Here is a 22,302-nt window from a genome sequence, read left to right as displayed (position 1 = left end):
ATGCTTAGTCACTGAATGGGAGCATGGAGATCACACAGCACAGTATTATGTACAAAGTAATGCTTAGTCACTGAATGGGAGCATGGAGATCACACAGCACAGTATGAGTACAAGGTAATGCTTAGTCACTGGAGGGGAAGCATGGAGATCACACAGCACAGTATGAGTACAAGGTAATGCTTAGTCACTGGAGGGGAGCATGGAGATCACACAGCACAGTATGAGTACAAGGTAATGCTTAGTCACTGGAGGGGAGCATGGAGATCACACAGCACAGTATGAGTACCAAGTAATGCTTAGTCACTGGAGGGGAGCATGGAGATCACACAGCACAGTATGAGTACAAGGTAATGCTTAGTCACTGGAGGGGAGCATGGAGATCACACAGCACAGTATGAGTACAAGGTAATGCTTAGTCACTGGAGGGGAGCATGGAGATCACACAGCACAGTATGAGTACCAAGTAATGCTTAGTCACTGGAGGGGAGCATGGAGATCACACAGCACAGTATGAGTACAAGGTAATGCTTAGTCACTGGAGGGGAGCATGGAGATCACACAGCACAGTATGAGTACCAAGTAATGCTTAGTCACTGGAGGGGAGCATGGAGATCACACAGCACAGTATGAGTACAAGGTAATGCTTAGTCACTGGAGGGGAGCATGGAGATCACACAGCACAGTATGAGTACAAGGTAATGCTTAGTCACTGGAGGGGAGCATGGAGATCACACAGCACAGTATGAGTACCAAGTAATGCTTAGTCACTGGAGGGGAGCATGGAGAACACACAGCACAGTATGAGTACAAGGTAATGCTTAGTCACTGGATGGAGCATGGAGATCACACAGCACAGTATGAGTACCAGGTAATGCTTAGTCACTGGATGGAGCATGGAGATCACACAGCACAGTATGAGTACAAAGTAATGCTTAGTCAGTCACTGGATGAAGCATGGAGATTAGGCAAGTTAGGTTCACTCAGATGCCTAGCATGGTACAGTAATGGAGGTGCATGATCAGGTAGGACACAAAAGGAGGAGGACCCTGCCCAAAGGCTTACAATCTAGAGGGAGAGGTAGGGACACGAGAGGTACAGTAGGGGACCAGAGTTCAGCTGTATGAGGGCCTTCTTGAAGGTGTTGAAAGAGGGGACTGCCCTAATGGGTGGAGGTAGGGAGTTCCATAGTGTTGGAGCGACTCTAGAGAAGTCCTGGAGGCGTGCATGGGACTGGGTGATGTGGGGGACAGTCAGGTGAAGTTCATTGGAAGAGCGGAGTGAGCGGCTTGGTGTGTATATCTGAGTAAGATCAGAAATGTAGGTTGGACAGGTTTTGTGGACGGATTTGTAGGTCAGACACAATATCTTGAATCTGATTCTGGACTGGATAGGAAGCCAGTGGAGGGATTCACGGAGGGGAGCCGCCCTGGTGGAGCGATGGGAGGAGTGGATAATTCTGGCTGCCGCATTCATGATGGACTGCAGCAGGGCAATTCGGATCATAGGGAGACCAGACAGAAGGGCATTGCAGTAGTCGAGGCGGGAAATTATGAGGGCATGGATGAGGAGTTTGGTGGTGGCAGAGGTCAGGAAAGGGCGAATCTTACAGATGTTACGAAGGTGGAAGTTGCAGGACTTTGTGAGGTTTTAGATGTGGGGAGTGAAGCAGAGTGCAGAGTCCAGGGTGACACCCAGACAGCGGGCTTGAGAGGTAGGGCGAATAGTAGCGTGGTTAACAGTGACATGCACATCTGGAAGGTCCAGGGATGACCGGGGTTGGAAGATCATAAATTCAGTTTTGTCTAGATTTAGTTTCAGGAACCTAGCGGACATCCAGGAGGAGATGGCAGATAGGCAGGAGGAGACCTTGTCCATGGTAGTGGTGGATATGTCCAGGGGTATGGAGGTATGATGAAGGCAAGTCTTTGCTTGAACCTTAATATTGAAGCTTTTGCTTATATAGAAACTGGAGGCAGGTGGTTTCGGGGGTGCATGGGGAGAGTGGCATACCCATGCACCTCAGATTCTTGATTCCATTCTCTTTCTCTCTATTTACTTTCTTTTCTTATTTCCTTTTCTTTTTTATTTCTCTTCTTGTTCATGTTAAAAATAAAAAGAGGAGGGGGAGAGGGTGAGGTACGCATACCAATACATGTAAGATTTGTTTTGGATATATACTGGTAAGTGGCGTATGTTCATTTGAATGTTGTATCACCTACAAACTAATTAATATATATCCTTATAGTATTGTAAAGTTACATGTTGTAATTCTATAATACTCAAACATATTGTATCCTTCTTTTGTCCCATGCTTTGGGATCTTGTTACCTTGTCTTTTTCTATCTTGCATTCATTGTGCTATTTTGTACATTGATACTTCATTGCCTCTTTCTTCTTTAATAAAAATAAAAATATAAGAAATATATATATATATATATATATATATAGAATTTTTTCATGTTTCCTATGGAGAGGTAAAAGGGAAGAATACACCTTAGACAAAGGACCTTGGAGAGCTGGGAGTCCCCAATGTCAGAGAATATAATGTAGCATCTGCCAAGACATGTCAGCAGTTTGGTATTTGAAACCAATCACTGCTCAAATGTAGCTTTAGAGTAAGCGTTGGCAGCACCATGGTCATTGTGAGAATCACCAAAATCTATTAACCCTTCGCACTCTCGCATGCAAATGTTCAAACAAATGCATTCACAGATTCACTCATCCAGGCACAACTGTTATCCCTACAGCTAAGTTAAAAGCCGGGGTCTTAGTTCACAGAAGAATGCATTCTTATGCTTAGTCACCTATACTGCGCAGAAGTACCCAGGTAAACATAGGTGTCCTAACTCTGGCCCTGTAACATGCATAGTGCAGACATGCAAACACATTCATTGCATCAAACCTATCAATGGATTAGGAGCACACATCCTGACGTCCTCTCCTGGGACAGACAGTGCATCTTACCAATCGCACAAGGGAGCTAACGTAATGTATCCATGTGCACCATGCACATACACCAGCATAAGCTGTGTGCATGCTGACAAACACATACAGGGGAAGGAGGGAGTGCAATGAATTAGACCCTAGCCACAGGGGTCAGTAACAAGAAAAAAATACATATATCCAGGCACATTTTCTAGCCACACCCCCTTCAGCACCTCCCTTTCCTTAACTTATTTAATGTCCTAACTAGATGCGATGTGCCTGGATATATGTATTTTTTTATGGTCATTGTGAGGGTTCCTGCATGTGCCATGAGCCCAGTTACCCCTGAGGTAACTACTCAGGGACACTACGGTGACATGGAAGGCGTTGTGGAAAGTGTTTTCTTTGCCATGGTGGGTGTCCAAGTATTCACCCTTTTTGGGGTCTACCCAGTGGCGTAGCAATAGGGATGCAGACAGAGGTTACGACCGCACCAGAGCCCTTGGGCCAGACGGGCCCCGAGGTGCTCTCCCTCAACCATAGTATTAGCTCTTTATGGGTCCTGTGCTGGTAATAATCATTTCCATAGATGCTTTAAATAGTAGTTATTTTTACCAAACTGTTCCTCATCCTCTTCTTGCACCGCAGACACTGGGGTTGTCCTTGGCAGGTTTTAGTGTGCTGAATCAATTGTTATGCATTAAATGCTTGGTGGGGCCCATGTAATACTTGCACTGGGGCCCATACTTGCTTAGCTACACCACTGGGTCTACTGGGATTTGTCCCTGGGATGCATGAGATATTTATACAGTGGGAGGAACGAGGGATTACTAAGTTAAAGGGGTGAAAATTATGCTGTTTCATTATTTCCATGATCATCCCCACATCAGTGATGTAACGTGGACAGCATCAATTTCAACATAGACCTTGTGTTAAAAAATTGCTCCTAACACTAATTCTGCCCTCTTACAGAGCTGAGCTGCATCATTACCATGCTCTTAGCGTTGGACTGCTCGCTGTTAGCAGATACTCTATACTAAACAGCGGAGATCTTCAATCAAGCTAACTGAGGATATTGGCGTGGGAACATTTTTTTAAAGGTAAGTAAGAATTCATGGCTAATTAAGACTATTAAAATACATTTTAGACATGGTTACGGTATGTTTTTATTTCATGTAACCCTTTGTGGAAATGGGTACAGGGTACTATGTACCCCTATACTAATTTCTCCTGAGGAGGGAGGCTGGCACCTGGAGTCCAATTCTTAAATGGGTGCCATCATGAACACCACCTCCCAGGGCATTGTCAGCCCCACCTCCTCCTGGGGCACCGGAGGTTGGGAAGAGCCCCCTGTCCATGGATTGGACAAGGGCTCTGTGGCAGAGAGAGAGGCTTGGCCCCCCCTCCCCCCAGAACCCCCCATACCATGGACCATGTGGGCTGGTATAGCTCAGGGTCCAAAGCCCCACTCGGCTGGGGCTCCGCATTTTGGCTATCCCAGCCTGCATGGGGGACAAGGGGTTTAAAAGGCTCAGGAGGGGGGACCCCGCATAATTTTTTTATATTTCCCACACTCTGAACAAAATAAAAATGATCCAAAAAACAGGTAAAGTTGCCAGGGATCCTTATACAGCCATATTGCGGCTGTACAGCGATCTCTGGCCAAAGCATTGCCCCTTCCACAGGGTTTCCAGGGGGTCCATCATGGGCGTAGCAATAGAGGGTGCAGTGGTAGCCACCGCATTGGGGCCCTTGGGTCAGAGGGGCCCCGAAGGGCCCTCCCTCAACTATAGTATTAGCTCTCTATTGGTCCTGTGCTGGTAATAATCACTTGAAAGTGAAGAGAAGGAGCAGTTTGGCACTTGCATTGCACTTAAAAAAGCTTTATTACTTGTAGCTTCCAACAAAACACATCTCCAAACAGTAAGAAAAAATGTGGTGTAAAATCCTACCAGGTCTTTCAAGTGCTGTGGGGTCCGGTGGGAGCAGTGTTAGGGCCTGATGACCGTTTCGCTCTATTGAGCGTCCTCAGAGGCACTCAGGTGCAGAGTGCCTCTGAGGACGCTCAATAGAGCGCTCAATAGAGCAAAACGGTCATCAGGCCCTAACACTGCTCCCACCGGACCCCACAGCACTTCAAAGACCTGGTAGTATTTTACACCACATTTTTTCTTACTGTTTGGAGATGTGTTTTGTTGGAAGTCACAAGTAATAAAGCTTTTTTATGTGCAACGCAAGTGCCAAACTGCTCCTTCTCTTCACTTTGAAAATTATATCTTGTTGTTATATACATTTTGAGCATGCATGATACACAGTATTCCTACCTAGGCAAATCCTCCTGACATCGTTTTTTGAATCCTATATACCCTGAGTGTGGAACACTAGCGGTGTAGTGTCTGTCTACTTTTTTCTACTGAGTTATTTGTAATAATCACTTCTACAGAGACTGTGAATAGTAGTGATCACTAACAAACTGTTCCCCATCTCCCTCTTGCTTCTCTGACACTGTGGTTGTTCTTGGCAGGTTTTGGTGTGTCTTATCAATTGTTATATATAGAATGCTTGAGGGGGCCCATTGTAAAACTTGCACTGGGGCCCACAGCTCCTTAGCTACGCCACTGGGTCGATAAGTACTGCGTATGGACCCCCTGGAAACCCCGTCATGAAATGCACTGCTCTTTCTTTTGATTAATGTAAATTTACACTACCAATAGGTTGATACTCTATCTGTCATTTACATATATGGCCGTATAGCCACATGTTTTTACTGCGATTTCAATAAAGAGCCTATAATTACTGCAGTGCCAGCCTCCATTGTTTTGCATTGCTGCTAATTGGACCTAAGAGTGCGGGGTCCGCTGAGGCCTAGGCACGCCATCCCCTTTCTTTGATTGAGTGCCACTCTTTTTATCAGCGATATCTTTGGAATCTGCATTTAAATATAGACTTTTTTTTCCTATTGTAACTTTAAAATTCATTTTCTCCAAAACTATTGTTTTGAAAAAATGTTTTTCCTCTTATTCCCATTGTCCTCCTTCTTAACATACCCTGCAAATTTGGTGTTTCTAGCACACAAGGGGGCTTTGCTATTAACCACTAACATCGTTGGCCATTGACCTTAACGTAAAATGCAAACGCAAATGTTTTTCAAAACAATGCACATTAAATGCGAATGGCAAGCAGCTCCAGTCTGGAAATTACAACCGCTGCTGCTGCTACTACTACAAATAATAAGAATAATTTGAGACTGCTGAGTGCAGGTTAGTGCACAAACAGAGGCTGCAGTTAGCCTATTTACCAGAAGATGGCGACATTACACCCCCCAGGTGGAACGCACAGAAAGGAAGTAATGAAACCAGAGACAGGAAATAGTGCAACGCAGACTTTTGCAAGAGGTGGAGACGGAGAGTACACAAGGCTGGAAGAGGTGATTGTGTGACTCTTGTTATATATTGGGAGAGCAGAGGTTGGGGTGGACATACTTGTTATATATTGGGCAGAGCAGAGGTCGGGGTGGACATACTTGTTATATATTGGGAGAGCAGAGGTCGGGGTGGACATACTTGTTATATATTGTGCAGAGCAGAGGCCGGGGTGGTCATACTTGTTATATATTGGGCAGGGCGGAGGTCGGGGTGGACATACTTGTTATATACAGTATAGGATGGAGCAGAGGTCGGGGTAGACATACTTGTTATATATCGAGCAGAGCAGAGGTCGGGGGGATATACTTGTTATATATTGGGCAGAGCAGAGGTCGGGGTGGTCACACTTGTTATATATTGGGCAGAGCAGAGGTCGGGGTGGGCATACTTGTTATATATTGGCCAGAGCAGAGGTCGGGTGGACATACTTGTTATATATTGGCCAGAGCAGAGGTCGGGGTGGACATACTTGTTATATACAGTATAGGATGGAGCAGAGGTCGGGGTGGACATACTTGTTGTATATTGAGCATAGCAGAGGTCGGGGTGGACATGCTTTGTTATATATTGGGCAGAGCAGAGGTCGGGGTGGACATACTGTTATATATTGGACAGCGCAGAGGTCGGGGCGGACATACTTGTTATAAATTGGGCAGAGCAGAGGTCAGGGTGGACATACTTGACATAAATTGGGCAGAGCAGAGGTCGGGGTGGACATACTTGTTATATATTGGGCAGAGCAGAGTTCGGGGTGGACATACTTGTTATATACAGTATAGGATGGAGCAGAGGTCGGGGTGGACATACTTGTTGTATATTGAGCATAGCAGAGGTCGGGGTGGACATGCTTTGTTATATATTGGGCAGAGCAGAGGTCAGGGTGGACATACTTGTTATATATTGGGCAGAGCAGAGGTCGGGGTGGACATACTTGTTATATATTGGGCATAGCAGAGGTCGAGGTGAACATGCTTTGTTATATATTGGGCAGAGCAGAGGTCGGGCTGGACATACTTGTTATATATTGGGCAGAGCAGAGGTCGGGGTGGACATACTTGTTATATATTGGGCAGAGCAGAGGTCGGGGTGGACATACTTGTTAAATATTGGGCAGAGCAGAGGTCGGGGTGGACACACTTGTTATATATCGGTAGAGCAGAGGTCGGGGTGGGCATACTTGTTATATATTGGACAGAGCAGAGTTCGGGGTGGACATACTTGCTATATATAGGGCAGAGCAGAAGTCGGGGTGGACATACTTGTTATATATTGGACAGAGCAGAGGTCGGGGCGGACATACTTGTTATAAATTGGGCAGAGCAGAGGTCAGGGTGGACATACTTGTTATATATTGGGCAGAGCAGAGGTCGGGTGGACATACTTGTTATATATCGGTAGAGCTGAGGTCGGGGTTGGCATACTTGTTATATATTGGGCAGAGCAGAACTCGGGGCGGACATACTTGTTATATATTGGGCAGAACAGAGGTCGAGGTGGACATACTTGTTATATATTGGGCAGAGCAGAGGTCGGGGCGGACATACTTGTTATAAATTGGGCAGAGCAGAGGTCAGGGTGGACATACTTGTTATATATTGGGCAGAGCAGAGGTCGGGGTGGACATACTTGTTATATATTGAGCAGAGGTCGGGGTGGACATACTTGTTATATATTGGGCAGAGCAGAGGTCGGGTGACATACTTGTTATATATTGGGCAGAGCAGAGGTTGGGGTGGACATACTTGTTATATATTGGGCAGAGCAGACGAGGTCGGGGTGGACATGCTTTCTTATATATTGGCCATACCAGAGGTCGGAGTGGACATACTTGTTATATATCGGTAGAGCAGAGGTCGGGGTGGGCATACTTGTTATATATTGGGCAGAGCAGAGTTCGGGGTGGACATACTTGTTATATACAGTATAGGACGGAGCAGAGGTCGAGGTGGACATACTTGTTGTATATTGGGCAGAGCAGAGGTCGGGGTGGACATACTTGTTTTATATTGAGCAGAGCAGAGGTCGGGGTGGACATACTTGTTATATATTAGACAGAGCAGAGGTTGGGGTGGACATACTTGTTATGTATTGGGCAGGGCAGAGGTCGGGGTGGACATACTTGTCATATATTGAGCAGAGCAGAGGTCGGGTGGGCAGACTTGTTATATATTGGACAGAGCAGAGGTCGGGGTGGACATACTTGTTATATATTGGGCAGAGCAGAGATTGGGGTGGACATACTTGTTATATATTGGGCAGAGCAGAGGTCGGGTGACATACTTGTTATATATTGGGCAGAGCAGTGGTCGGGGTGGACATACTTGTTATATATTGGGCAGAGCAGAGGTCGGGGTGGACATACTTGTTATATATCGGTAGAGCAGAGGTCGGGGTGTGCATACTTGTTATATATTGGGCAGAGCAGAGTTCGGGGTGGGCATACTTTTACATGTTGGGCAGAGCAGAGGTCGGGGTGGACATACGTGTTATATATTGGGCTGAGCAAAGGTCGGGGTGGACATACTTGTTATATATTGAGCAGAGGTCGGGGTGGACATACTTGTTATATATTGGGCAGAGCAGAGGTTGGGGTGGACATACTTGTTATATATTGGGCAGAGCAGAGGTCGGGGTGGACATACTTGTTATATATTGAGCAGAGGTCGGGGTGGACATACTTGTTATATATTGGGCAGAGCAGAGGTCGGGTGACATACTTGTTATATATTGGGCAGAGCAGAGGTTGGGGTGGACATACTTGTTATATATTGGGCAGAGCAGACGAGGTCGGGGTGGACATGCTTTGTTATATATTGGGCAGAGCAGAGATCGGGGTGGAAATGCTTTCTTATATATTGGGCATAGCAGAGGTCGGGGTGGACATACTTGTTATGTATTGGGCAGAGCAGAGGTCGGGGTGGTCATACTTGTTATATATTGGGCAGAGCAGAGGTCGGGGTGGACATACTTGTTATGTATTGGGCAGAGCAGAGGTCGGGGTGGACATACTTGTTATATATTGGGCAGAGCAGAGGTCGGGGTGGACATACTTGTTGTATATTGCGCAGAGCAGAGGTCGGGGTGGACATACTTGTTATATATTGGGCAGAGCAGAGGTCGGGGTGGACATGCTTTGTTATGCCTTGTTATTGTAACATTCGGAGACTCGCGGCAGCTCTGATTGGCTGATGGGCGTGGCCGAGGTTGTCTCCTCCGCTTCTTAAGCCTCCGAGAATCACTTGCAAACTTTCTGCTGTTGCGAATGCTTCGTGTGAGCACTCAAACCTTAGATTAGTTCCAGTGTGCTTTGATCTGGGAGGAAACCAGGGATTTCACACAAGACTAGGAATTATCATTACTACTGTTATTATTGCTTGATATTCTGTGTATGACTCTGGCTCTCTTCTGACTACTCTTACGCTACCTGATTCTGTACCTTTGCCCATCTGATCCTGTTGCTGACTCTGCCTGAAATACCTCTATCCTTCTGCCTTCCGATTCTGTACTGTATCTTCCTGTCTGTTGCCGAACCGATCTGTCTGACCACTCTACTCACCTGTGAGCCCTTGTCACTGGTGAGGTTCCTTACTGATAGTACCCACCAGCTCCACTGGTGAGGTTCTGCTAAAACTAATCAGTATTACTGTTGCACCAAGCACTCACTGCACACTTACCATTACCTTGTTAGCTATACTTGCATTATTGGTGATTCTGCAGATACCACATCTTATGGGATATTATCACCCCCTAGCAAATGATGTTCTTTTCTGTGTTCTGTTTATTACTGCTAATATCTTACAGCTATAATGTGTTACCCTTTTCAGAACTGAGATTTGAGCTCAAAGAACAAGAGAGGTGTGATCAGCAGTCTATGGAGGAGGGAGACATGATGAGGACAATTAAAGATGAAGAAGAGGAGATGTATGTGAGGAGTGATCAGCAGTCTATGGAGGAGGGTGGCATGATGAGGACAAGTAAAGAGGAAGAAGAGGAGACGTATGTGAGGAGTGATCAGCAGTCTATGGAGGAGGGGGACATGATGAGGACAAGTAAAGAGGAAGAAGAAGAGACGTATGTGAGGAGTGATCAGCAGTCTATGGAGGAGGGAGACATGATGAGGACAAGTAAAGAGGAAGAAGAAGAGACGTATGTGAGGAGTGATCAGCAGTCTATGGAGGAGGGGGACATGATGAGGGCAAGTAAAGAGGAAGAAGAAGAGATGTATGTGAGGAGTGATCAGCAGTCTATGGAGGAGGGAGACATGATGAGGACAAGTAAAGAGGAAGAAGAGGAGACGTATGTGAGGAGTGATCAGCAGTCTATGGAGGAGGGAGACATGATGGGGACAATTAAAGAGGAAGAAGAAGAGACGTATGTGAGGAGGGATCAGCCGTCTATGGAGGAGGGTGACATGATGAGGACAAGTAAAGAGGAAGAAGAAGAGACATATGTGAGGAGTGATCAGCAGTCTATGAAGGAGGGTGGCATGATGAGAACAAGTAAAGAGGAAGAAGAAGAGATGTTTGTGAGGAGTGATCAGTCTATGAAGGAGGGTGACATGATGGGGACAATTAAAAAAGAAAAGACTTTTGTAAGGAGTGATCAGCTGTCTATGGAGGAGGGTGACATGATGAGGACAGTTAAAGAGGAAGAAGAAGAGGGTTTTCTGAGGAGTGATCAGCAGTCTATGGAGAAGGGTGAGATGATGGGGACAACGAAAGACGAAGAGACATATGTGAGGAGTGATCAGCGGTCTGCAGAGGAAGGTGACATGATGAGGACAGCTATAGAGGTCCCGCTTATAGAGGGTAGAACAGGTGAGTAATCAGCATTAAATATTGAATATCTTTAGTTATTATGACAGTGTCACTGCTCACAGACCGGCCATATTAGGGGTTATGCTATCTACTCCTGTTATATTTTTGTCATCTAAAACTATCCTTGATTGTATCTCGCTTACTAAGCCTACTAACAATAGCAGTACAGGCATCCTGATTGCTTTGGTGTGCACTGTTCTTTTTTTGTCACACATAGGGTTACTGGCCTGCAATAGTCTGATAATGATCACTGTACATTACTGTACACAGATTGGTCACAGTAGGGGTAACTTAGTGTTACCGGCCTGTAATAAGCTGATAATGGTCCCTGTACATTACTGTACACAGATTGGTCACAGCAGGGGTGACTTAGTGTTACCGGCCTGTAATAAGCTGATAATGGTCACTGTACATTACTGTACACAGATTGGTCACAGTAGGGGTGACTTAGTGTTACTGGCCTGTAATAAGCTGATAATAGTCACTGTACATTACTGTGCACAGACGGGTCACAGTAGGGAGTGACTTAGTGTTACTGGCCTGTAATAAGCTGATAATGGTCACTGTACATACTGTACACAGATTGGTCACAGTAGGGGTGACTTAGTGTTACCGGCCTGTAATAAGCTGGTAATGGTCACAGTAGGGGTGACTTAGTGTTACTGGCCTGTAATAAGCTGATAATGGTCACTGTACATTACTGTACACAGATTGGTCACAGTAGGGGTAACTTAGTGTTACCGGCCTGTAATAAGCTGATAATGGTCACTGTACATTACTGTACACAGATTGGTCTCAGTAGGGGTGACTTAGTGTTACTGGCCTGTAATAAGCTGATAATGGTCCCTGTACATTACTGTACACAGATTGGTCACAGTAGGGGTGACTTAGTGTTACTGGCCTGTAATAAGCTGATAATGGTCACTGTACATTACTGTACACAGATTGGTCACAGTAGGGGTGACTTAGTGTTACCGGCCTGTAATAAGCTGATAATGGTCCCTGTACATTACTGTACACAGATTGGTCACAGTAGGGAGTGACTTAGTGTTACTGGCCTGTAATAAGCTGATAATGGTCACTGTACATTACTGTACACAGATTGGTCACAGTAGGGGTAACTTAGTGTTACCGGCCTGTAATAAGCTGATAATGGTCACTGTACATTACTGTACACAGATTGGTCTCAGTAGGGGTGACTTAGTGTTACTGGCCTGTAATAAGCTGATAATGGTCACTGTACATTACTGTACACAGATTGGTCACAGTAGGGGTGACTTAGTGTTACCAGCCTGTAATAAGCTGATAATGGTTACTATACATTACTGTACACAGATTGGTCACAGTAGGGGGTGACTTAGTGTTACCGGCCTGCAATAAACTGATAATGGTCACAGTACATTACTGTACACAGATTGGTCACAGTAGGGGTGACTTAGTGTTACCGGCCTGTAATAAGCTGGTAATGGTTACTATACATTACTGTACACAGATTGGTCACAGTAGGGGGTGACTTAGTGTTACCGGCCTGCAATAAACTGATAATGGTCACAGTACATTACTGTACACAGATTGGTCACAGTAGGGGTGACTTAGTGTTACTGGCCTGTAATAAGCTGATAATGGTCACTGTACACAGATTGGTCACAGTAGGGGGTGACTTAGTGTTACCGGCCTGCAATAAACTGATAATGGTCCCTGTACATTACTGTACACAGATTGGTCACAGTAGGGGGTGACTTAGTGTTACCGGCCTGTAATAAGCTGATAATGGTCACTATACATTACTGTACACAGATTGGTCACAGTAGGGGTGACTTAGTGTTCCTGCCATGTAATAGGCTGCTAATGGTCCCTGTACATTACTGTACACAGATTGGTCACAGTAGGGGTGACTTAGTGTTACCGGCCTGTAATAAGCTGATAATGGTAACTGTACATTACTGTACACAGATTGGTCGCAGTAGGGGTAACTTAGTGTTACCGGCCTGTAATAAGCTGATAATGGTCACTGTACATTACTGTACACAGATTGGTCACAGTGTGGGGGGACTTAGTGTTACTGGCCTGTAATAAGCTGATAATGGTGACTGTACATTACTGTACACAGATTGGTCACAGTAGGGGGTGACTTAGTGTTACTGGCCTGTAATAAGCTGATAATGGTGACTGTACATTACTGTACACAGATTGGTCACAGTAGAGGTGACTTAGTGTTACTGGCCTGTAATAAGCTGATAATGGTCACAGTACATTACTGTACACAGATTGGTCACAGTAGGGGGTGACTTAGTGTTACTGGCCTGTAATAAGCTGATAATGGTGACTGTACATTACTGTACACAGATTGGTTACAGTAGGGGTGACTTAGTGTTACCGGCCTGTAATAAGCTGATAATGGTCACTGTACATTACTGTACACAGATTTTTCACAGTAGGGGTGACTTAGTGTTACCGGCCTGTAATAAGCTGATAATGGTCACTATACATTACTGTACACAGATTGGTCACAGTAGGGGTGACTTAGTGTTCCTGCCATGTAATAGGCTGCTAATGGTCCCTGTACATTACTGTACACAGATTGGTCACAGTAGGGGTGACTTAGTGTTACCGGCCTGTAATAAGCTGATAATGGTCACTGTACATTACTGTACACAGATTCGTTCGCAGTAGGGGTAACTTAGTGTTACCGGCCTGTAATAAGCTGATAATGGTCACTGTACATTACTGTACACAGATTGGTCACAGTGTGGGGGGACTTAGTGTTACTGGCATGTAATAAGCTGGTAATGGTCACAGTAGGGGTGACTTAGTGTTACTGGCCTGTAATAAGCTGATAATGGTCACTGTACATTACTGTACACAGATTGGTCACAGTAGGGGTAACTTAGTGTTACCGGCCTGTAATAAGCTGATAATGGTCACTGTACATTACTGTACACAGATTGGTCTCAGTAGGGGTGACTTAGTGTTACTGGCCTGTAATAAGCTGATAATGGTCCCTGTACATTACTGTACACAGATTGGTCACAGTAGGGGTGACTTAGTGTTACTGGCCTGTAATAAGCTGATAATGGTCACTGTACATTACTGTACACAGATTGGTCACAGTAGGGGTGACTTAGTGTTACCGGCCTGTAATAAGCTGATAATGGTCCCTGTACATTACTGTACACAGATTGGTCACAGTAGGGAGTGACTTAGTGTTACTGGCCTGTAATAAGCTGATAATGGTCACTGTACATTACTGTACACAGATTGGTCACAGTAGGGGTAACTTAGTGTTACCGGCCTGTAATAAGCTGATAATGGTCACTGTACATTACTGTACACAGATTGGTCTCAGTAGGGGTGACTTAGTGTTACTGGCCTGTAATAAGCTGATAATGGTCACTGTACATTACTGTACACAGATTGGTCACAGTAGGGGTGACTTAGTGTTACCAGCCTGTAATAAGCTGATAATGGTTACTATACATTACTGTACACAGATTGGTCACAGTAGGGGGTGACTTAGTGTTACCGGCCTGCAATAAACTGATAATGGTCCCTGTACATTACTGTACACAGATTGGTCACAGTAGGGGGTGACTTAGTGTTACCGGCCTGTAATAAGCTGATAATGGTCACTATACATTACTGTACACAGATTGGTCACAGTAGGGGTGACTTAGTGTTCCTGCCATGTAATAGGCTGCTAATGGTCCCTGTACATTACTGTACACAGATTGGTCACAGTAGGGGTGACTTAGTGTTACCGGCCTGTAATAAGCTGATAATGGTCACTGTACATTACTGTACACAGATTGGTCGCAGTAGGGGTAACTTAGTGTTACCGGCCTGTAATAAGCTGATAATGGTCACTGTACATTACTGTACACAGATTGGTCACAGTGTGGGGGGACTTAGTGTTACTGGCCTGTAATAAGCTGATAATGGTGACTGTACATTACTGTACACAGATTGGTCACAGTAGGGGGTGACTTAGTGTTACTGGCCTGTAATAAGCTGATAATGGTGACTGTACATTACTGTACACAGATTGGTCACAGTAGAGGTGACTTAAGGCCCATACACACGTCGGATTTGCGCGAACGACGGGTCGTTTGAACGTTCCGTCGTTCACACGTTTCCGCATGAAATCCGGCGTGTGTACAGACTATCGTTCGGGAGATAAGACTGGTTACCAGCGATCCGCCCGGCGGATCGTTGGTAACCAGTCTTATCTCCCGAACGATAGTCTGTACACACGCCGGATTTCATGCGGAAACGTGCGAACGACGGAACGTTCAAACGACCCGTCGTTCGCGCAAATCCGACGTGTGTATGGGCCTTAAGTGTTACTGGCCTGTAATAAGCTGATAATGGTCACAGTACATTACTGTACACAGATTGGTCACAGTAGGGGGTGACTTAGTGTTACTGGCCTGTAATAAGCTGATAATGGTGACTGTACATTACTGTACACAGATTGGTTACAGTAGGGGTGACTTAGTGTTACCGGCCTGTAATAAGCTGATAATGGTCACTGTACATTACTGTACACAGATTTTTCACAGTAGAGGTGACTTAGTGTTACCGGCCTGTAATAAGCTGATAATGGTCATTATACATTACTGTACACAGATTGGTCACAGTAGGGGTGACTTAGTGTTCCTGCCATGTAATAGGCTGCTAATGGTCCCTGTACATTACTGTACACAGATTGGTCACAGTAGGGGTGACTTAGTGTTACCGGCCTGTAATAAGCTGATAATGGTCACTGTACATTACTGTACACAGATTGGTCGCAGTAGGGGTAACTTAGTGTTACCGGCCTGTAATAAGCTGATAATGGTCACTGTACATTACTGTACACAGATTGGTCACAGTGTGGGGGGACTTAGTGTTACTGGCCTGTAATAAGCTGATAATGGTGACTGTACATTACTGTACACAGATTGGTCACAGTAGGGGTGACTTAGTGTTACCGGCCTGTAATAAGCTGATAATGGTGACTGTACATTACTGTTCACAGATTGGTCACAGTAGGGGTGACTTAGTGTTACTGGCCTGTAATAAGCCGATAATGGTCACTGTACATTACTGCACACAGATTGGTCGCAGTAGGGGTGACTTAGTGTTACTGGCCTGTAATAAGCTGATAATGGTCACTGTACATTACTGTACACAGATTGGTCACAGTAGGGGTAACTTAGTGTTACCGGCCTGTAATAAGCTGATAATGGTCACTGTACATTACTGCACACAGATTGGTCGCAGTAGGGGTGACTTAGTGTTACCGGCCTGTAATAAGCTGATAATGGTCACTGTATATTACTGTACACAGATTGGCCACAGTAGGGGTGACTTAGTGTTACTGGCCTGTAATCAGCTGATAATGGTCACTGTACATTTCTGTACACAGATTGGCCACAGTAGGGGTACTTAGTGTTACTGGCCTGTAATAAGCTGATAATGGTCACTGTACATTACTGTACACAGATTGCTCACAGTATGGGGTGACTTAGTGCTACTGGCATGTAATAAGCTGATAATGGTGACTGTACATTACTGTACACAGATTGGTCACAGTAGTGGTGACTTAGTGTTACTGGCCTGTAATAAGATGATAATGGTCACTGTACATTACTGTACACAGATTGGCCACAGTAGGGGTGACTTAGTGTTACCGGCCTGTAATAAGCTGATGGTCACAGTAGGGGTGACTTAGTGTTACTGGCCAGTAATAAGCTGATAATGGTCACAGTACATTACTGTACACAGATTGGTCACAGTTGGGGTGACTTAGTGTTACTGGCCTGTAATAAGCTGATAATGGTCACAGTACATTACTGTACACAGATTGGTCACAGTAGGGGGTGACTTAGTGTTACTGGCCTGTAATAAGCTGATAATTGTGACTGTACATTACTGTACACAGATTGGTCACAGTAGGGGTGACTTAGTGTTACTGGCCTGTAATAAGCTGATAATGGTCACTATACATTACTGTATACAGATTGGTCACAGTAGGGGTGACTTAGTGTTCCTGCCATGTAATAGGCTGCTAATGGTCCCTGTACATTACTGTACACAGATTGGTCACAGTAGGGGTGACTTAGTGTTACCGGCCTGTAATATGCTGATAATGGTCACTGTACATTACTGTACATAGATTGGTCACAGTAGGGGTGAATTAGTGTTACTGACCTGTAATAAGCTGATAATGGTTGCTGTACATTACTGTACACAGATTGGTCACAGTAGGTGGTGAGTTAGTGTTACTGGCCTGTAATAAGCTGATAATGGTCACTGTACATTACTGTACACAGATTGGTCACAGTAGGGGTGACTTAGTGTTACCGGCCTGTAATAAGCTGATAATGGTCACTGTACATTACTGTACACAGATTGGTCACAGTAGGGGTGACTTAGTGTTACTGGCCTGCAATAAACTGATAATGGTCACTGTACATTACTGTACACAGATTGGCCACAGTAGGGGTGACTTAGTGTTACCAGCCTGTAATAAGCTGATAATGGTCACTGTACATTACTGTACACAGATTGGGCACAGTAGGGGTGACTTAGTGTTACCGGCCTGTAATAAGCTGATAATGGTCACTGTACATTACTGTACACAGATTGGTCACAGTAGGCGTGACTTAGTGTTACCGGCCTGTAATAAGCTGATAATGGGCACTGTACATTACTGCACACAGATTGGTCACAGTAGGGGTGACTTAGTGTTACTGGTCTGTAATAAGCTGATAATGGTCACTGTACATTACTGTACACAGATTGGTCACAGTAGGGGTGACTTAGTGTTACTGGTCTGTAATAAGCTGATAATGGTCACTGTACATTACTGTACACAGATTGGTCACAGTAGGGGTGACTTAGTGTTTCCGGACTGTAATGAGCTGATAATGGTCACTGTACATTACTGCACACAGATTGGTCACAGTAGGGGTGACTTAGTGTTACCAGCCTGTAATAAGCTGATAATAGTTACTGTACATTACTGTACACAGATTGGCCACAGTAGGGGTGACTTAGGCCCCGTTCACACTTGCGGTTCGAGTCCGCAAGTGTCCGGGTCCGGGGGCCGCAAATAGACCGTACGGGTCTCTGCGGTGGCCACAAGTTGCGGATCCGGAATGTATCAGTTCCGGCTACAATAAAGTAGCCGGAACTAGATACATTGCAGTGCCGGAAAGGCACCGCAAGCATGGGGGATACCGGCGTGTAGTCCGGGCCCCCCAAGTGGCATAGGACCGGTGCTGGAAGCATCCGGTCCTATTGCCAGTGTGATGAGAAACATCCGTTTCTCATTGCACAGCATGGCCGCATGTTCGGGTCAGGATCCGGAAAATAGCGCATGTTGGAAAATTGTCCGTATCCGATCTGGCTCCATTCTGTAGGGAACGGACGCATGTGAACGTCCGCATAGACTTTGCATTGCTATGCGGAACGTACGTTCCGTTTGTACAGTATACGGTCCGGATCCGATCAGGCGAATCCGGACAGCGAACGCTAATGTGCAGTGTTCTCCCCAGAAATTTTTTCCAGCCGGGTGGCATGAAAAAGTAGCCGGGTGGAGTGTGACAGGGGAATTCAGGGCCGATGCAACTCTGCTTACCGCAAAGGATGAGGAGGAAAAACGATGACAGCCGGTGCTTACCAAAATTAGCTGGGTGAAGCACCCCTGTAAAAGTGCCTGATGAGAACACTGAATATTGGTCACTGTTATAGTTGCATTTCATACTAGGGGTGATCATTGCATTTAATAAGTCACAAATCATACAAGGGTGTTTGTTGCATTTCAAAAGGAGGGGGGGGGGGGGGGGGGAATTTTTGCTTTTTATATGGATGTTATTTGCTGCTGGTGTCGAGGGGTATTGCAGATAGTGTACAGGGGTCAGTATTATACTAAATTATCTGCAATACTGCTGGACCACAGCAGTAAATAACATCCATATGAAATTACATGCATGTGAACTCTGCAAGAATCACTCCCCACCCAAACACTGCACTTTCAAGCCGCCTGCATACACCTTCAACACAGGATCTGTGTTCCAGATTTACTTTTTTGCATCAGTGGGCAACTTTTAACAGACTTTGCCCAACTACCAGAGCCAGATTTGTGCTTTTTACTGCTCTAGGCCAACTTTTTACAATTGTAAATCAAGTAAGGTATAAGCACTTATGGGCAATGAGGCAGGCTGACACAGACAGCATTCAGCACCATCCTCCATCTCCAGCAAGTCAGCTCATCTAAATTGTTTGTTTGTTTTCCCAGGTCCCCTAGCTTGAAAGCTCTGCAGACTGAAATATAGCAGATAAAAAGTGCTCCTACTCATTAGTGGACACATAGATCTCAGAGTTGCAACGCGTTTCACAGGCGTAGACCTGCCTCATCAGGCAATAAATTATAGGAGCACACAACCGTATTCGGTCCAGGTAACACCTGGCGCCTCACACTAACCTCCCCTCTCCTCTGCCTAACACTAACCTCCCCTCTCTTCTGCCTAGCACTAACCTCCCCTCTCTTCTGCCTAGCACTAACCTCCCCTCTCTTCTGCTTAAAATTAACCTCCACTGTCTTCTGCCCAACACTAACCTACCCTCTCCTCTGCCCAACACTAACCTCCCCTCTCTTCTGCCTAGCACTAACCTACCCTCTCTTCTGCTTAAAATTAACCTCCCCTTTCCTCTGCCCAAAACTAACCTCTCCATCTCATGTGCCTAACACTAACCTCCACTGTCCTCTGCCCAACACTAACCTCCCCTCTCCTGTGCCTAACACTAATCTCCACTCTCCTCTGCCTAACACTAACCTCCCGCTCTCCTCTGCCTAACACTAACCTCCTCTCCTATGCCTAACACTAACCTCCCCTCTCCTATGCCTAACACTAACCTCCCCTCTCCTATGCCTAACACTAACCTCCTCTCCTATGCCTAACACTAACCTCCTCTCCTATGCCTAACACTAACCTCCCCTTTCCTTTGCCTAACACTAACCTCCCCTTTCCTTTGCCTAACACTAACCTCCCCTTTCCTTTGCCTAACACTAACCTACCCTCTCCTCTGCCCAACATTAACCTCCCCTCTCCTCTGCCCAACATTAACCTCCCCTCTCCTCTGCCTAACACTAACCTCCCCTCTCCTTTGCCTAACACTAACCTCCCCTCTCCTTTGCCTAACACTAACCTCCCCTCTCCTTTGCCTAACACTAACCTCCCCTCTCCTTTGCCTAACACTAACCTCCCCTCTCCTTTGCCTAACACTAACCTCCCCTCTCCTTTGCCTAACACTAACCTCCCCTCTCCTTTGCCTAACACTAACCTCCCCTCTCCTTTGCCTAACACTAACCTCCCCTCTCCTTTGCCTAACACTAACCTCCCCTCTCCTTTGCCTAACACTAACCTCCCCTCTCCTTTGCCTAACACTTTCCAGATTCTGTCATGTTCACAACACCAGCCAAATAGTGAAATGGCAGGAAAGCCATTTTGCACATTAGCTGGCCGATTTTGCCAGTTTCCACTTTGCCCGACTTTTGGCTTTGGCCGTAACATATACAAGGAATTCCAAAGCCACCTAGTTTTTTGAACATTCAGATGGGTTAAAGAAACTCTATGGTTATTGCCCCTCCAGAAAAAGCTAGTTATGATTCTGTTTAGATTTCTTCGGAATCGGAGCTTGGATAGTTTGTAAATACACAGGATTTTAGGTAGGGTTTGTATTTTAAAGGCAGATGCTCGGCCTGCGTACAAGAGTTCTACTTTTGCTATGTTAGAGGTGCAGTTTTACAGTTTTGATAAGGGGCACAAAGTTGGTTTTATATAAGTCAGAAGTCTGCATAAGGAGCAGATTCCCCAAATATGGAATATTAGTTTGGGTAATTGGGAAAGGAAATTTTTGTTTTTAAAGAGTTCATGGTGAGGCTGTCTATATATTTGCCTAACAGCAGTGACTTGCTTTCATTGACTTTGTAATATGAAGTTGGTGAGAGTATCTAGAGTGATGTCAGGGGGGTTGGTGAGGGTAAGTATGACGTCATCTGCAAATAATCCCAATCTATGTTTCTATCCGTCTCCTGGTATTCCCGTGATGCTGAGGTTAGTTCTAATTGCCTCAGCTAGTGTTTCCATTACTAGCACGAATATCATTGGAGACAAGTTACAACCTTGTCTTGTTCCGTTTGTTATTTTAAAAGGTTTGAAATGAAACATCAAGTGGGATACTCTCTCCCCATAGCCGTGGGGTTCTCATATAGTGATAGCTTGAACTCTGTTGCCTGTGGAACCAAATGTGGTCAGTGCTTGTTGGAGGAAGGGCCAGTGAACTCTATGGAATGCTGTCTCTGCATCTAAGGCTAGTTACAGAGAAGGCATCAGAGTTCTCTCTGAATGGTACATGAGATCTATGACCCGCCTAGTGCTGTCTGTTGCATGTCAGCCTTTGGTGAAGCCCACCTGGTCTGGGGCAATTATTTGGTGGAGAATGTTCACTAGTCTGTTGCCTAGGATTTCTGCATATATTTTAGTGTTCCCTTTCAGCAGGGGAATGGGCCTATAATTTGCGGTGCAAGATGGATCCTTGCCTATTTTAGGAACTACTATTATATTTGCTGCTAAAATTTTGCTAGGTGGTTTGCCAGAGGATATAATTTCATGGTATAGTTTTGTCAGTCTGGGGGCCAGTAAGTTGTGGAGGGATTTATAGTACTCATTCGTGTACCCGTCTGGGCCAGGGGCTTTGTTCTTTTAGTGCCTAGGTTCTCAACGTATAGTACGTGTACCCCAGGGGGTACTTCGGACGGTTCCAGGGGGTACTCTGGCTTGATATACTTAACCGAGAATAACATTTAGAGGTTTTAGAAAATGATAAATCTTATTTAACCACTTCAGGACCTCAGGCTTACACCCCCCTAGTGACCAGGCCATTTTTCATAGCAAGATAGAAGAGGAGCGCTCTATGGTGCATTAACATTTTATTGTAGATAAAAAGGATTCAGTGTTCTCTACAGAATTTTTTTCCAGCTGGGTGGCATGAAAATGTAGCGGGGTGGGGCAATATGAGAGAATGCAGGACCGGTGCCTTTCTGCACAATTCTGCTTACAGCATACGAGGAGGTGAGCCGATGACAG

General features: G+C 45.3%; 1 protein-coding gene across 1 annotated transcript in view; it reads left to right on the top strand.

The window, feature by feature from the left end:
- Nucleotides 1-6,288: 6,288 nt before the first annotated feature.
- LOC137537208 (uncharacterized) overlaps nt 6,289-22,302 on the top strand; it is a 154,499-nt gene continuing 138,485 nt past the window's right edge. Inside the window, 2 exon segments of the mRNA XM_068259313.1 lie at nt 6,289-6,352; nt 10,175-11,167. Of these exon segments, the coding sequence (XP_068115414.1) occupies nt 10,222-11,167 (946 nt within the window). The 5' untranslated portion in view covers nt 6,289-6,352; nt 10,175-10,221.

This window comes from Hyperolius riggenbachi, chromosome 10 (assembly GCF_040937935.1).
Source record: "Hyperolius riggenbachi isolate aHypRig1 chromosome 10, aHypRig1.pri, whole genome shotgun sequence".
Taxonomy (NCBI): domain Eukaryota; kingdom Metazoa; phylum Chordata; class Amphibia; order Anura; family Hyperoliidae; genus Hyperolius; species Hyperolius riggenbachi.
Note: the sequence above shows the minus strand (reverse complement) of the source record. Positions and strands in the feature narration are given on the sequence as shown.